General features: G+C 31.2%; 1 protein-coding gene across 2 annotated transcripts in view; it reads left to right on the forward strand.

The window, feature by feature from the left end:
• The first annotated feature begins 311 nt into the window (after positions 1 to 311).
• The window catches only part of LOC140451832 (protein tolkin-like), a 65,738-nt gene continuing 50,931 nt past the window's right edge, over positions 312 to 15,118 (forward strand). Inside the window, exons 1-2 of one of the 2 annotated variants that reach the window (XM_072545731.1) lie at positions 312 to 444; positions 11,525 to 11,948. In XM_072545731.1, the coding sequence (XP_072401832.1) occupies positions 11,750 to 11,948 (199 nt within the window). In that variant the 5' untranslated portion in view covers positions 312 to 444; positions 11,525 to 11,749. Of the gene's footprint in view, positions 445 to 11,380; positions 11,949 to 15,118 lie in introns of those variants that run through there. The other variant, XM_072545730.1, reaches the window with a different exon arrangement.

The raw sequence follows: 15,118 nt of genomic DNA on the forward strand, positions 1-15,118 counted from the left end.
GCACAGATGACAGTAGTGACATAAAAATGTCTTCTCTTTATTGATCGATAGAACAAACGCTGCAGTAGTGTGCAGAGTCGGGTTCTTTGACTTTTTTTCTTGTCTTTTCTTGTGTTTTAGACCTTAATTATTCAGTTTTTTGTTTAAGTTTGTTTATCTAATATCTGTGTTATCCGGTAAATTAAAAATTATTTAATAATTTCTAAAAATAAGCAGTGTATCCTTAAAAAAGTTCTTAAAAAAACGTGCGTCTTACATGTGATTGTTGAAAGTTTTTGAGCCGGTCCTGTGCTTTCGTCTTAATATGGCAGCCATCATTGTTATATTATTTTTAAAATGAATATAATATATAATTATTTTTATGCCAGGAACGGACCCAGGGGGGTCCCAATTAGCTCCAAAACAATCAAAGAGGAATTTCCCAAATGAAGTTTTTGTTGAATAGTAAGTTGGTGTGAAATGTTAAAGTTGGTAGTCCATGTCAAAATTTAAATATTGAATTGATACAAAGTAACTTTTTGAATGGCTTTTCTAAAAAGATAATTTGATACTTGACATAAACTCATTTTATCCTTAAGAAACCGACAAGTATGGTGAAATTTTTTATAAAATATAGAGAGTAGCAGTGTTCTAGTGCAAAATAACTGTTCCAAATAATCTATTTTATGTTTTATTATAAATTTAATTATTTATTATACAATTTTTGCATCATTTTGGTTGCAGTTGAGCTCCAAAATACTCCAACTGCAACCACAATGATGCAAAAAATGTATAATAAAAAATTAAATAACTCGAACATCGAAGTAAAACACTTCTGTTGTAATTGGTGTATATATAATTAAAAAATAGATTTAAAAACCCAAAAGGATTAAGTTCAAAATGTTATCGGACTAATCAGGCCATCTTCAGATTAGTCTGAAAACGTTTTGAACTTAATCCTTTTGGATTTTTAAATTTAATTTTTAAGTAAATATACCAATCACAACAGAACTGTTTTACTTCGATGTTCGAGTTTTTTAATTATATGGTATACATCAGCCAACTGACAGGAATTATCCCTTAAAAAAATTAAATCTAATAAGACATGTATAAATCACAGCTTCTAACAAAATCTGGCCACGAATAAGTTCAGAAATTATTAATTGTGTATAAGTAAATCTACTTACTAATATATTCATTTTCTGAGATGCCTTGAAGGAGAATTTAATAAGAGATTTTCTTAATTTCTAGGCCAAAACCATTGACTGCTACTCCACAACAAACTTATATCTATTTGAATCATCTATCCTCCCTTACATAGTCGTTCTTCATTTCTGCCTACGATTGTCTAATATTCGATTTTCTGTGCCATGTTGTACCGGCTTGTTTCCTTATGCCATAGTTCCATCTTAAATTTTAACGTCTTCTTGGTCTCTTGAGGCCTCTTGGATACCACAGTGTAATTCTACTGGACCACCTATTGTCAGTTATTCTCGATAAATGTCCCGCTCACTACCATTTTAAAGATTGAATTCTGTGGATTACATCAGTGACCTTGATTTTCTGTCTGATTCATTCTATTCTTTTTGGATCTCTCTTTGTTATACCTAGCATGCATCCCTTCATTGAGCTTTGAGTAACTTTGAGTTTCGCTATTATCTCTTTCTTTAGTATCCACGTTTTGCAGCCGTATGTCATGATTGATAGTATACACTGATTGAATGCTATTTTCTTCAGGTGGAGTGGCATCTTCGATTTGAATATAATGGAGCCAGATTTATGTATTCATTGACTCAGGTATACATACTCGTCTACTGTCTCAAGTGCAGTGTTGTTTATTATTGCACATACACTAATTCGTTGTACATGAATTTTGCCTTTGTCTAGTTAATTTTTAGGCCAACTTCATTGCTAGCTGGATTTAGGTCACTTATAAGTTCTTGTAATTCTGCAGCATTATTAATAATTAGAACGATGTCGTCTGTAAATCTATGATGGCTGAGGTATTCTCCATCAATGGATAGGCCTTTGTTTTGCCAGTTTTTTTGCTGAATATATCTTCTAGAGTTGCAGTGAAGAGCTTTGGTGATATTGCGTCTTCTTGTCGGACGCCTCTGGTAGTAGGAAATTGTGGAGTATTTTCATAAATTTTTACCTAAGCTTTTGCTAGTCTGTATATATTTGCTAAAGTCTCTATGTACGGTTTATCAATAACTTGGTTGGTCAAAGCTTCTATTACTGCCTTGGGAAATATAGAATCGAAACCCTTCTGAAATCTATGAAGGTCAATGCTAGCGGTATTTCATATTCTTTAGCTCTACTCATTAGTTCTCGAAGCGTATGGGTATGATCGATGGTACTGAATCTACTTCTACAGCCAGCTTGCACTCTTGGCTATGAAGGATCTAATGCATTTGTTAATCTCTTGTAAATGATCTTTGTGAATATCTTGTATATGATTGGTAGTAGACTTTTAGGTCTATAGTTTTTGATATCATCTTTGCTACCTTTCTTATGAATATGAGTTATGTTTGCTGTATTCTAGCGGTCTCGTATCCATCTTGATTCTTAGGCAATTCGTCAACATGCCTGCTAAGATTTTCCAAGTTTTTTTCCAGCATATTTAAGCATTTCCACTGTTATGCCATCTATTCCAGCTGCTTGACAGCTTTTCATTTTTTTAGTTGTCGATTCTACTTCCTCCGGAAGGATTTCTGGTACATCGTCTTAGTTACTGATCGCTTCTTCAAGTGCTTGGAGGCTTTGTATAGTTTACTGTAAAATTTAGTCACGAGTTATATAATTTCATTTTTGTCTGTAATTCTGGTGTTTTGTTTGTAAATTTCTTGAGGTACCTCAGGCTTGACATATATCACCGTATACTATCCTGCAGTACTCCTCAAAATATAGAAAATATTTTGAAAGTGGATATATTTATTTTGATTTTTTAACCCTGAAGACATTAAAATTTCCAACTAGTTATTTTGAATTAGAAAAAGCGTGTCATTTTGCCTATTAAGTAGGAGTTCTATGATAGATATATGAACGATGCCTTTTCCTTTTAATTTGCTTAATGGATAGGTAATAATCAGAATGGCTTTGAGTGTTTATTAGATAAAATATGTCGTATTGGCAAACTATAACCGATTTATTTCATAAAAAATTCATTTGCAAAGTTTATTAAAGAAATAGATATCATTTTCTAAGTAACAAGATGGACAAAGACTCATAGTCTCCGAAAGATGCAATAAAAATCTATGAGGTGAAACGTAGAGATAAGAAATGATCTATAAATAATTCATCCATGACTTTTATACATCCAATTAAACTCTAATTAAAGTAGCTAAAAACAAAATGATTTTTATTTTAACCCTGATAATAATGTTTATATGGAAATTTAGAAAATATGTTAATCTTGAATACAAGAAAGTACAAAATTAGCATTATATACGTCAAATAATGTTTTTTCTTCTAATAATATAATCAAGTTGTGGGTTTTCGAGTACATACATACTTATTGAAAAAATATGAACAAGTTTACAGACCAAGACGATGTAGCCATACAAATATATGCCTTTTTTAAATAAAAAATAAATAACCTTCATAACAAGAACTATATTTTGAAAGTTGGTTGTTTATTTTCGGTAGACTGGAAGATATTTTCAGACGTTTCGTCAAATTCACATTTGGCATTTTCTATACTACTTTTGCCAAGGTAAAATTAAGAATGTGTTTTCTAAACATATATCTTGAGAAGACCACAATACTACTATAGATATATCGCCTTATCATAGGACATAAAAAAGTGTCTCATTATACGAAAGTAATCCGTAGGTTCCCAAAATTATACGACCTGCCCAAAATACACAAACAATATGTTTGTGTATTTATGTATAATATAAAAAAGCATTCCAATGGACGAGTCTCTAAATTTAATTTTCGCGAATGTAGGCCGCTCAAGTGATATAATGAATTTATCAAAACACTGCTTGATAAATGCAGATTTCTCTTACAACGAAGAAATATACAGATAAACAGATGGAGCACTAATGGGATCTTGACTAGCTTGTGCCATAGCGAATCTCTTCATGATACACTTTGAGAAGAAACTCTGGAAACTGCTTATTTACAATAAAAAATATGGATTCAGTATTTAACGTCAAAAATTTCATGAACATTAAAACTCCAAAAATCCAGTTCCCACTAGAACTGGAGGATAACTATCAACTGGATGTATAAATTGACCTAAAATCATATCAACAAATAGCAGCCATTCAAGAATACAGAAATTATCAGTCTTCTTCATCTTCAAGTTCCATCTTCTATCGAAAGTTGGAAATCATCATAGCTATACGGACCCTGTTGACTGCAGCTCTAAATATTTCTGCATTTCTTCTTCTTTTAGTTCTTAATAACTTTGTTTACGGCAATTCAAAACAGATTAGCGGATGTCTCTTGATCCCGTTCTCGGAGATTTCGGAGTCAGAATGTTCTTCTTCAGCCTGGCCCTCTTCCTCTGGTAATATTGCTCTGTATTATGAGGTGTGGAAGGTTATATCTTCTTCTATTTCTGAATTAGAGGATTCAAACCATTCTCTCAAATCCACCTCTTATGATAGAGGTTTTAGATCGAATAATAAAGAAAAAAACAGAAAAAATAAACCAAGGTCTAAATAATAAATGCATTTAGAACGATTTCCGGTAATGATTCCGTAATAACAGTTCCACTAGGTAGAATTGAGAATAAGTCGTATAGTAAGTGACCATTGACAACTATTCCTATAGAGAACGATTTATTTATGTTAGCGGTGTTTTCCCCCTTGTGCCATGTGAGTCTGCTGACACCGAGCAGAAATGGAAAAATATAAAAATTGGTCATCTAAGAAAACATGTCTCGTTCTCAAAAAATGATCCCTCGCTAGCGAGGTGGAGACTTCATCATCTCGTTCTGTATCTTCCGATACAAGCAGCCTACACTAATGCTCAGAAGCGATACAAAACAATATCCTCCCAGTAAATGGACAACTCAGATTGATAGCGAGTGCTCTCCATGAAGAAGACTCCAAAAACCTTGAGAATCCCTGGCAATTAACAAGAAAAGTCAGAAACAGCTCCTAGGCCGAAATATTCTTCTGAAATTTTAGCTTCTTCCACCAGGAAGAGTAGTTCAATCCAAAAAGAGGTAGCAGAAACCTCTAAAGTCAAAACTGCTGAAAGCTTCCAACAGAAAACTTCAATTCCATTTGTTCTACTTTCTTGTTTTCTTTTTCCCGTTCCTTTCACCCTATCAGGATTTTCCCCAATTGTCGAGTACTTTTTGTTTAACTTTTCCCGCCTCCACTACTTGCTCTATCCATTGTTTTCTTGGTCTTTTTTTAAGATCTCTTGTTTCGTGGACTTTTCTTGTAATTTTGTTTGGTTACATACCCATCATGCGTTTATTCTACAAGATCTTAAATATCCCAGATGAATTCAATCAGCAAAAAAGCTGTCTCCGTTTTTGAATACCCAAGAACTTGCTAAAAAGCATCATAGTAAGCCTGAAAGCCGTTCCTCAACGTTAGCTCACCTACCTCGAAACATCTAAGACCGTGCAGATAGGCGAGATATCAGAGAAGCAGAGACAAAGATCAGGTGACCATTTTATCTGCATAGAGTTAAGAATTTCAGATCCTCAAAAATTCAACAATCCCCTTCCAAATTGTCACCGTTCCACCTTGTGGAGACTCGTGACAAACATTGACATTGCCACCACCGTTGGGAAATTTGCAGATAGTCTTCGGGAATTTAACTTCCCTTTATGTTCCTTCCGTCTGAGGCTGTGAAATTGAAAAAAAAATCAATTTTCGTTGATTAGAACCGGAGATATTGTGACTTTTATAAATTTGAAGGTATGAATTTAGTTTTTAAAATGGTGTGAATTAAAAAAAGACTTTTGAAGCTACTTTTCCAATAATTGAGCAAAAATTTAACAAAAATAATTTTGCAAACTCTCATTTTAAAGGATTTTTTACGCTTTTTCAGTAAAATTGTTTATATATTGTTTATAAGTAAAAAATAACGTTTAATATTTGGCGCATTTTGTTGATTGCATATTGTTATCACCAAATGTATCAAAAGCAGTTGTTAGATACCTGTATCAAAGAGTGTCACGAAGTGTTTTTTTTGCTAATTTCTCCGGTCTATAAATACATTAATACCTTCCTCAATATATCGTGAAAACAGTTAAATATTTATGTTAAAAGAAGACTATTTTTTTAACTACTAACAGTATTGATTAATATGTGCTAAAATGCTAAATACTGTTCTGTAAATACTGAATTACTTTGAATTAAACAATGAATTATCATGTGTTTGTTTATCATTCCCAAAAAGCAATATCCAGTTTCATAAAAAATATCATGTGGTATAACGAACAATGTTTTGTATTTATAAGTTAACGTACTTCTGCGAAATAATTAATGCCAGTTGACGTCATTTTCAATAAAGTGTGTTATCATACAAAATAGGATCTCGGGCGTTAATACATATCAAGTTTAAAAATTTATTACTCTAAAGGATTAATTTAAATTTATTTGGAAACTGAAGTCTGAAATAGTCAAAAATAATGACATCAATACCATTCTTTCTTTCTAACTTTATCTATAAACGGAAACTGCTTTTCTTATTAGAATTCTCCATACGTATTCACAGGTTATACCAATATAAATCTTCTTCACATATAATTTTTACAGTTAAGCGTCAATGATTCTTATATGCTCAAAATTAGATTACAACTAAAAATTCAATGACATTTAAAAAAAACATCTTCAAATAACTATTCTTGTTATTTGTTTGTTCCACTAAGCTTTAAATATTTTTACTAAAAATATCTTCTTGAAGGAATGTATTTTTGGCAATTTATTATTATTAATCCTTGAAAACACCTACAATATTGGTGAAAATTTAGTGGATGACAGAGGAAATCCTAAAGCTGACAGAGGAAATCTTAGACCTGATAGAAGTTTGACGGAAACAGAAAAATAGAAATTTTAACAAATATCGCGAAATCAACATACTCGTAAAAAGAAAAATGAAGCAAGCCAAAGAATCTTGGCTCAAAAATTTATGTAGAGAAAAAGAAGACCTCAAAAAAAAACAAGACAGTTTCAACCTCCACAAGAAACTTAAATACAGCTCCGGAATTAGGAAACTCAAAAATGCTCACATACTTAAAAATGCAGACGGAAAAATGTGTGATCACGAACAACAGTGCAAATAATGGGATACATCAATGACATTTTTTACGATGCTTCTCGAGAAAATGCTACACGTACACATACTACCTGTGACAACCATTTAAACAGAGATCCCAGTATACTGAAATCAGATCTCAGAAAAGCAATACAGCAAGCCAAAAATAATAAAAAAGCACCTAGACCAGCTCAAATAACTGCTGAGCTTCTTAAACTTTTGGATGAAGAAAACAATATCTACTTAACCACTTTATTTAACAAAATTTACACCGAAGGAAAAATACCAGATGATTGGTTGGAGTCACTGTTTATAACATTACCAAAGACAAGCAGGCCTGCCAAATGGAGCAATTTAAGACTTATCAGTTTGATGAGCCGAATTATACAAAACCTAGTATTCCTTCTTTGCGAAAGTAGAATGGGTAAGTGATTTGGATTTAGAATGGGTCTAGGAACTAAAGACACTGTGAGTTCTGAAAGAACGTTTAGGCTTGTTTTATCGACTTCAAGATACACTTTTCGATTGCCTGAAAGTAGCAGGTCTTGACCACTATGATATAAGACTGCTAAAATAATTGTGAGTTTGATGAAGAGATAATAACCAGGATCGAAATATCACCTTTTTATAAGTCTTTTTATAACCAGGAAACCAGTTCTAAGTAATAGAAACCTGTCGATACATATTCGCAAGAAGGTCCTGAAACGTTATGTGTAGTCTATCCTATTAAGTAGCTGTGAGCCATGGACATTAAAACAATGCTTAATAAATTTGAAGCATTCCATTTGTGATGCTAACAACGGATTCTAAAAATATCACGGATTTCGCACACTTCCAAAGAAGCTGTTCTTAAAATCATGAACTCAGAAAGTCTGGTCATAAACATCATAAAGAGGAAAAAACAGAATATTTCGGTCATATATTTAGGGGACTCAAGTACCATCTACTTCCCCTAATAATACAAGGAAGAGTGGAGGGAAAATTGGATCTAGGCTCTATACTTCTTTCACACGAAATTTAATTATCACTTTTACATCTGTCTTACTGTTAGTTGTTATTCAATTATACATATCTTTACAACGTTTACGTACTTACCAGGAATTCCTTGCTTACTCAGTGGTTATCACAAAACTTCCCAGATACTACCATATGCTGTCGTAAGATCTATGTTTTTCTTTTTCGATCTAACTTCTTTTTCGAAACATTTTCAATAATGTTAATCTGTGTTGCCATCAAATCTCAACCGAAAACTACGAAACAACTGAAAAGACTACACCAAAGACTTAGGTGCAAACATATATATAGTTCAAAGTAAACCACCGCACAAATATGCTTTATGTCCAACGCATATAAGAATGATTAGAGGTATCTGCATATGAAGCGTTCGGAAAAGAAGAACGAACCTACCGATAAACAGATAAGAGCATATTACGGACTGATGAACTAGAACAACAGAAACAGATAAAGCAACGAGCGCATCACAAATGGCTTACCTCTCAAGAAGTAGACGATAAAAACTTCTTCTTCTTCTTCTTCCTTCTTGTATGTAGGCTTTAAAGCGTGTTTCTTCTTCAATATTAGCCTCCTAAATTGTTCAAATGATCGCACCATCTTTTTCTTGTTCTGCCAATACTTCTTCGTCCATTTGGTGACTTATCTTGTGCTATTCGTACTATGCTATCCTCTGCCATTCTACTAATGTGTTCGTTCTATTCCTGTTTCCGTTTTGTCGCCCATCCATTTATGTATTCTATATTGCATGCTCTTCTTACGTTTTAGCTTCTTTCGCTATCCAACAGACTTTTCTCTGATAATCGTCGAAGTATTTTCATCTCTGTTGTTTCTAGTAGTCGTCTCGTTTTAGATATGTCAGGTCTTGTCTCCGCCGTGTATATTAATATAGGTCTAATTGCTGCTTTATAGACTTTTGTTTTTGTGTCTTGTCTTAGGTGTTTGTTCGTCCAGATTGTATTATTAAGAGATCTCGTCGCTTTACTTGCTTTTAAGCTTTGTTGTCGTACTTCTTTTCAACACCTCCCTAACTAGTTATATCTATTCCCAGATATCTAAACCTTGCTTCCTGCTTTATTATTTTCCCATCAATTTCGATTTTACATCGTAGTGGGTATTTAGATGTTGTCATACATTTGGTTTTTTCTGCTGATATTATCAAATTGTATTTCTTGGCTGTTGTCAAAAGCCTTTATCAGGTCTATATACATAGATATGCTGGTTTATTGTACTCGATGGCCTTTTCTGTGATTTGTGTTAGTACAAATACGGCGTCTACGCAGGATATTCCGGAACTGAATTCTTGTTGTTCATGTGATAACGTCGTTAGTTTATTGATTTTGTTGGTTAGGACTTTTGTGGTAAGCTTAGTAGATTTATACCTCTATAATTCTTCTTTATCTAGTTCCAGAGTATCATATTGGTATCATTATACTGTTTCTCCATGCGTCTGGTATCTTGCAGTGCAATATCCGTTTTTGTATAAGTTTTGTCATCTCCAGGCTTATACTTTCTTCTCCGTGTTTTTGGAGCTCGTTGATTATTCCGTCCGGTCCTGGAGACTTTATATTTTTGAGTGAATTTATGGCTACCTCTATATCCTGAAAACTGATTTCTATTTCGTGTCTTAATTCAGGTACGTTATTGTGTTGATTATTATTTTCCTTATATGACGATAAAAACCAATACCATATTCAACAAGGAATTTTAAAAAGAATCGTGGTAAGACATAAAAATCAAGCATGAGAACGAAAATGCGAGGAAGTGGAATCATGTCTACGTGAGAGCAAGTCTTAACCAGCTAGACCAGAGATTTAATACTGCATATGTAAACCACGGCACACAATATACTTAGTAGAATCCTTTAGTACTGTGCCCACATAGTAGAATCGCCAAAGAGAGCTACATATGAAGCTTTGGAAAAATTTTTTTCGGAGGCTTGGAGATTCATACTAAATCTAAGAAGAGAGGGCATAAAGACAACAAACCTACAAACCATCAACATCAATGTATGTAAAAGTCACTTTGCAAAATAACTGCAAGAGTCCAGACCTGAATATCTCCAACAAATACCCAGAAGATACCAAATCCCTGTACTAGAAATAAACATCAGAGTCGGCCTAACTGCCAAACTTATAAAAACCATGAAAAATAAAAGAGCCTATGGACCAGAAGGAATCTCTGCTGAAATGTTGAAAAATGCAACACCAACGCCTGTAAATATGCTGACAGATTTTTTTAATAGATACATCGATCATACAGGACCAAAAAGATCTGCAATTCATGACAAAGCTATTACTACAAGAAAACGAGTGATGGGGACTAAATGTTAATTCAATATAAACGAAATACATGTGCAGAGGGAGTTGAAAACGATTAACTAAATTTAGAAGATGAAAATGTAATTTTTTCATGTTCCGAATATATCTTATTTGACGGCAAAGATGGAAAGAAATGATAAAAGTTGGTATTATTTTAGACGACTTCAATGCGAAGGTAGGGAAAGAAAGAGATGGAGCCACCTGAACGAACAAACGAGAAAGACCGAAAACAAAATGGTTTGATGGAGTCCAAAAGGTTAGGCCAGAGAGAAAATTACGAGAGGAGACTGGGCCGTGAATGGAGACGGAACCGAAAGGCGCAGGATGTTCTAAACGGGACATTATATAATATCTTCCCAAGAAATAGGATTTAGAAAGGTTTTGCGACTTAATCCCAGATCGGGATGTAGTCGGTATATATATATATATATATATATATATATATATATATATATATATATATATATATATATATATATATATATATATATATATATATATAATATTTTTTATATAGACATATTTACTCGAATTGCCAAATTGGCTTCTCGTATTGCAATGGGACGTTAGGGTTAAAAATGTTTGCTATAATGTTACAAATTCTAAAATAATAATAATAAAAATATGATGTTAAAAGAAATGGAACAATTTTCAAAATACTTGTAAATATATTTCGTATAACCTCGTATATTAAAATAAAATAAAAATTTGATAAAATTATCAATTGTCGCACATATTTGAGTTAAAAATGAATTTCATTCGATAGAAGTAAAATTTAAAATAAACTGATAGAATATTTATTGCTACATTAAATTTTTCACAATTAGCTGGGATCAATTCGATAATTTTATCAGGCACCCTACGAATAGAAGAAGATAAATCAAATTAAACGAGTTTTTAATTGCCAAAATAATTATTAAAGTTAATGCATGAGTTGGTATCAACGATCTGTTTTATCAAGTCCGTCTATATTTTTCCAGGGAGCAATAATTAAACAAAACCTCAAGATGCATCTGCTGCCACAACCACGAGAGAGACCAGTGATCTTTGAACGCTGCTGATAATAAATAGTAATTGATTGGCTGCTTGATGTTGCTACAGTCGTGAGGAGGTTCGAATTAAAAAAGGCATGTAAAAAGAACTGTGTGTCTTCTTAACTTTTTTTTCTGTGATATCAAATTGTTGCCAAAAATAGTGTTGTGACGATGATTCTATTTATGTGTAGAATTTTACTTACTTTTTGTGTTTTACATACAATGACAGTGTTTAGTTCTGTGTTAGTGGAAAAGAAAGAAAACTGGAGGACACCTCCGGCACATTTTAAGTACACAATAGATGAATTGTTAAGCAAGGTATTTCCTAGGAAAACTTCAGATGATTACGACTGGGATCCATGCAAAGCAGGTAATGTACCATATAACTTTACATCTTTAGAAACATTTATATTCGAGATTTGCAATTTTTTTCATAATTCTTTTTTATTTTTTTTTTATTTATTTATATAATTTATTTTTCATAAAAAAATATTTAAACCAGTAATAACATTAGTGTTAAAAGGAATATTCAAATTGTCATTCAAACACTTTTTTAATCAGTTAATAATGTTTAACAAATTTTTCAAAACGATGTCAAATCGTGGCTGCTATTTTTGCGTGGCACTAAAATTTGACTAAAAGAAGAAATTTAAACAAGTTTTCTTTGTATTTTACCAAATTGTCAATTTCTTTTCTCCCTCTTGTTTTGTTTGTGTTCATGGAAAACTATCCAGATATTCGACTGGAAAGTAAGTCAATATTAGCTTATCTTTCCGTTTCTTCATAATTTCCTACTGGTTATTAAAACAATTAGGGTTTTGATCTACTTGTGGCATCTTAATATAAATTACAATTTTTACTGAGCATTAACCACAATTTTGTTTTAAAATATATTTATATTTACGCTTCGATTTTCACTTCGGTATTTTAAGAACGATTTCCGAAGTAGAAATCGAAACGTCAAAATAAACGTATTTTGAACTAAAATTCTGCAGAGTTCTTGGTAAAAATAGTAAATTATACTTATTAAACAATTCGCAACCCGCGAATCGAATGAGTTATGTTGAACCATAAAAAATGCGTTCTACCTTATTATAACCATTGTGAGTTTTCTCTTAGTGATATTAATTTGTAACAAGTGCAGTACATCTCCATTGAATTATTCTACCAGGAATAATAGTCAAAATAGTTAAAAAGGATATTTCTTAGTATTTTTGGCGTATTTTAAATTATTATGTTTATATTTAAAGTAATCGCAATATTAAACGTCATAAAACCCAACTTTGTTTAAAATCTATCTAGAACAAGCATTCAATTCATGAAAGAAGAAATATAGCAACATGGAAAAACCTTTAGATAATAATTTAATGTATATAGGTTATTCTATGTACTTTATAAAGGAACTACAACGTTAATCGGGTTTTATTATTTCGTATGGTCAATGGACCCTCAAATATGAAAAAACCTTACACGACAAATATGTAGTAGAGATATCTATATATATATATAAAAGATAAATGTATATATCATTTCTTTTTTTTTATTCCGGCGGTTAGGTTGTAATGTTTTTAATAGCACTTTTATTTTCTATAGATTTTTTTGAGAATTTTAAATTTTTTCATGTTTTATTGCTAAAATATAAACCAATGATGCAATTCTTAGAAATAAAAACATTACCACAAGAGATATCCGGTAGTAAACAATATTTACTACGAACTAGAAGCTAAAGTGCACATAAATAATTATGTATCAGAAAAAATAAAAAATGAAAAGAGTTATCAAATTAGTTTTGTTTAATATTAGCAGAATTTAATGTGCACTTAAAATAAATAATGAAGAATGAAACAATAGGAATAAATGTTAACTGTCATCATACCATTTGTAATATTCGATATGCAGATTATTCTGGGCTTAGTCTCTCACCAAATACACAGATATTCAAATTAATGATAGTTCATCAAAACACATCAACAATATTAACGTATTTGTAAATATTGAACGAATATACTCAATATAAAACTACAACTATCTAGGAACAAATATTAATAAGTCAATCGAATACACACCAAAAATCGGAGTCAAGATAGCTAAAATTTCACATGAAACGAATACTTTCCTCAGTCTATCTGTGAAAAAATAATCGATTTCATGTAAAAATCTTATAGATTTTGAATTTTCCAAACGGAATATGAAGGATAGCTGATGGCAAATCTTTGAAGACGTACAGCTGATTTTGCTTTTTTTTAAACAGTAATAAAAAGTGAAAAAATATTTTTTGCCTATAAAACGTTTCTTTAAATAAAAGTTTTAGATCTAGAAAAGTTCTTTAATATGTAAGTTTCCAAATTAAAATACATAAAAATTGACTGATATAATTGCAAAAAACCCTTATATTTGCAATTTATACATCTTAATAACTTTGTTTTTTGAATGACTTGTAATATAACTACAAAGTATACCAATTAATAAGTTATTGAAGTGTGCTAAATATCACCCAGATAGACCGAATCGTTTGTGAGTTATTCAATTTGTTTATCCCGAAGAGCAATTAGTTAAACAACTGTACTTTCCCAAAGAGTGGCTTTAGAGGTATATAGTAGATCGCAATACATGCTTTAAGCCTTCAAATTAAAGATATATTAAAAAAGTTTCATTAAAATTTTTTATCAAAATTGTTATAAAAAAATTCGTTTGAAAAAGGGCTGATTTTTTACGGTATAAACATTTATAATAACTGTGATATTTTTATGTAATGCGCTTATAAGTAGACTCACTGAAAAGCTGGTCAAAAGGCAAAAACTTAAAAATAAAATCTTTTATGACCAATACTAACCAACAAAAAGTTATAACTTGTTAAAGTGATCGTACTCGTAATTTGTTTATATAAATATATAATAATAGTCATAAATTTATACTCCAAATGTGTTTATTTAAATTAAAATATGAAATGACTTGTTTTTTAAGAAGTTCTTACCCTCTCTGAATAAATAATTTTAAAATAAATTTTAAAATTAATCTTTTTCTACGTCACAAGAAGAATTAATAATAATTATTATATATTTATATAAATACTATACATTAATCAATAAAATTTAAATAGTTTTTAAGAAATAATAGTAGAATTCAACTTTTTTATAGAAAAATTAAACTAATTGTTTTTTCCACAATTTTCCGGAAGGTGATAATAGCACAATACTTATTATTTTATTGAGCTACCACAACTTTTGAAAAAGTCAAGCTTCTGTGTGCCATAGAAATAGAGATATTACAATTTTTTTAGCGCGCTTCAATTTGAAGTTTCATTTAAAAAAAAAACGAGCTCGGACACGCTTTATTTTACGAGTACCATCACTTTGACCGGTGATACATTTTTATTTCCTTCTTGATATAAGCCATCTATAAAACGGATCGCAAAACTTAGATATTCGTTTATAATATATTTAATTTTCATAATGTTAATAAACAATGGAAATATGATTTTAAAAAATGATATCTTGGTTCCTGTTGGTCATAGAAGTTCTTTTTTTTTAAATATTGTTT

This window comes from Diabrotica undecimpunctata, chromosome 10 (assembly GCF_040954645.1).
Source record: "Diabrotica undecimpunctata isolate CICGRU chromosome 10, icDiaUnde3, whole genome shotgun sequence".
NCBI classification, from domain to species: domain Eukaryota; kingdom Metazoa; phylum Arthropoda; class Insecta; order Coleoptera; family Chrysomelidae; genus Diabrotica; species Diabrotica undecimpunctata.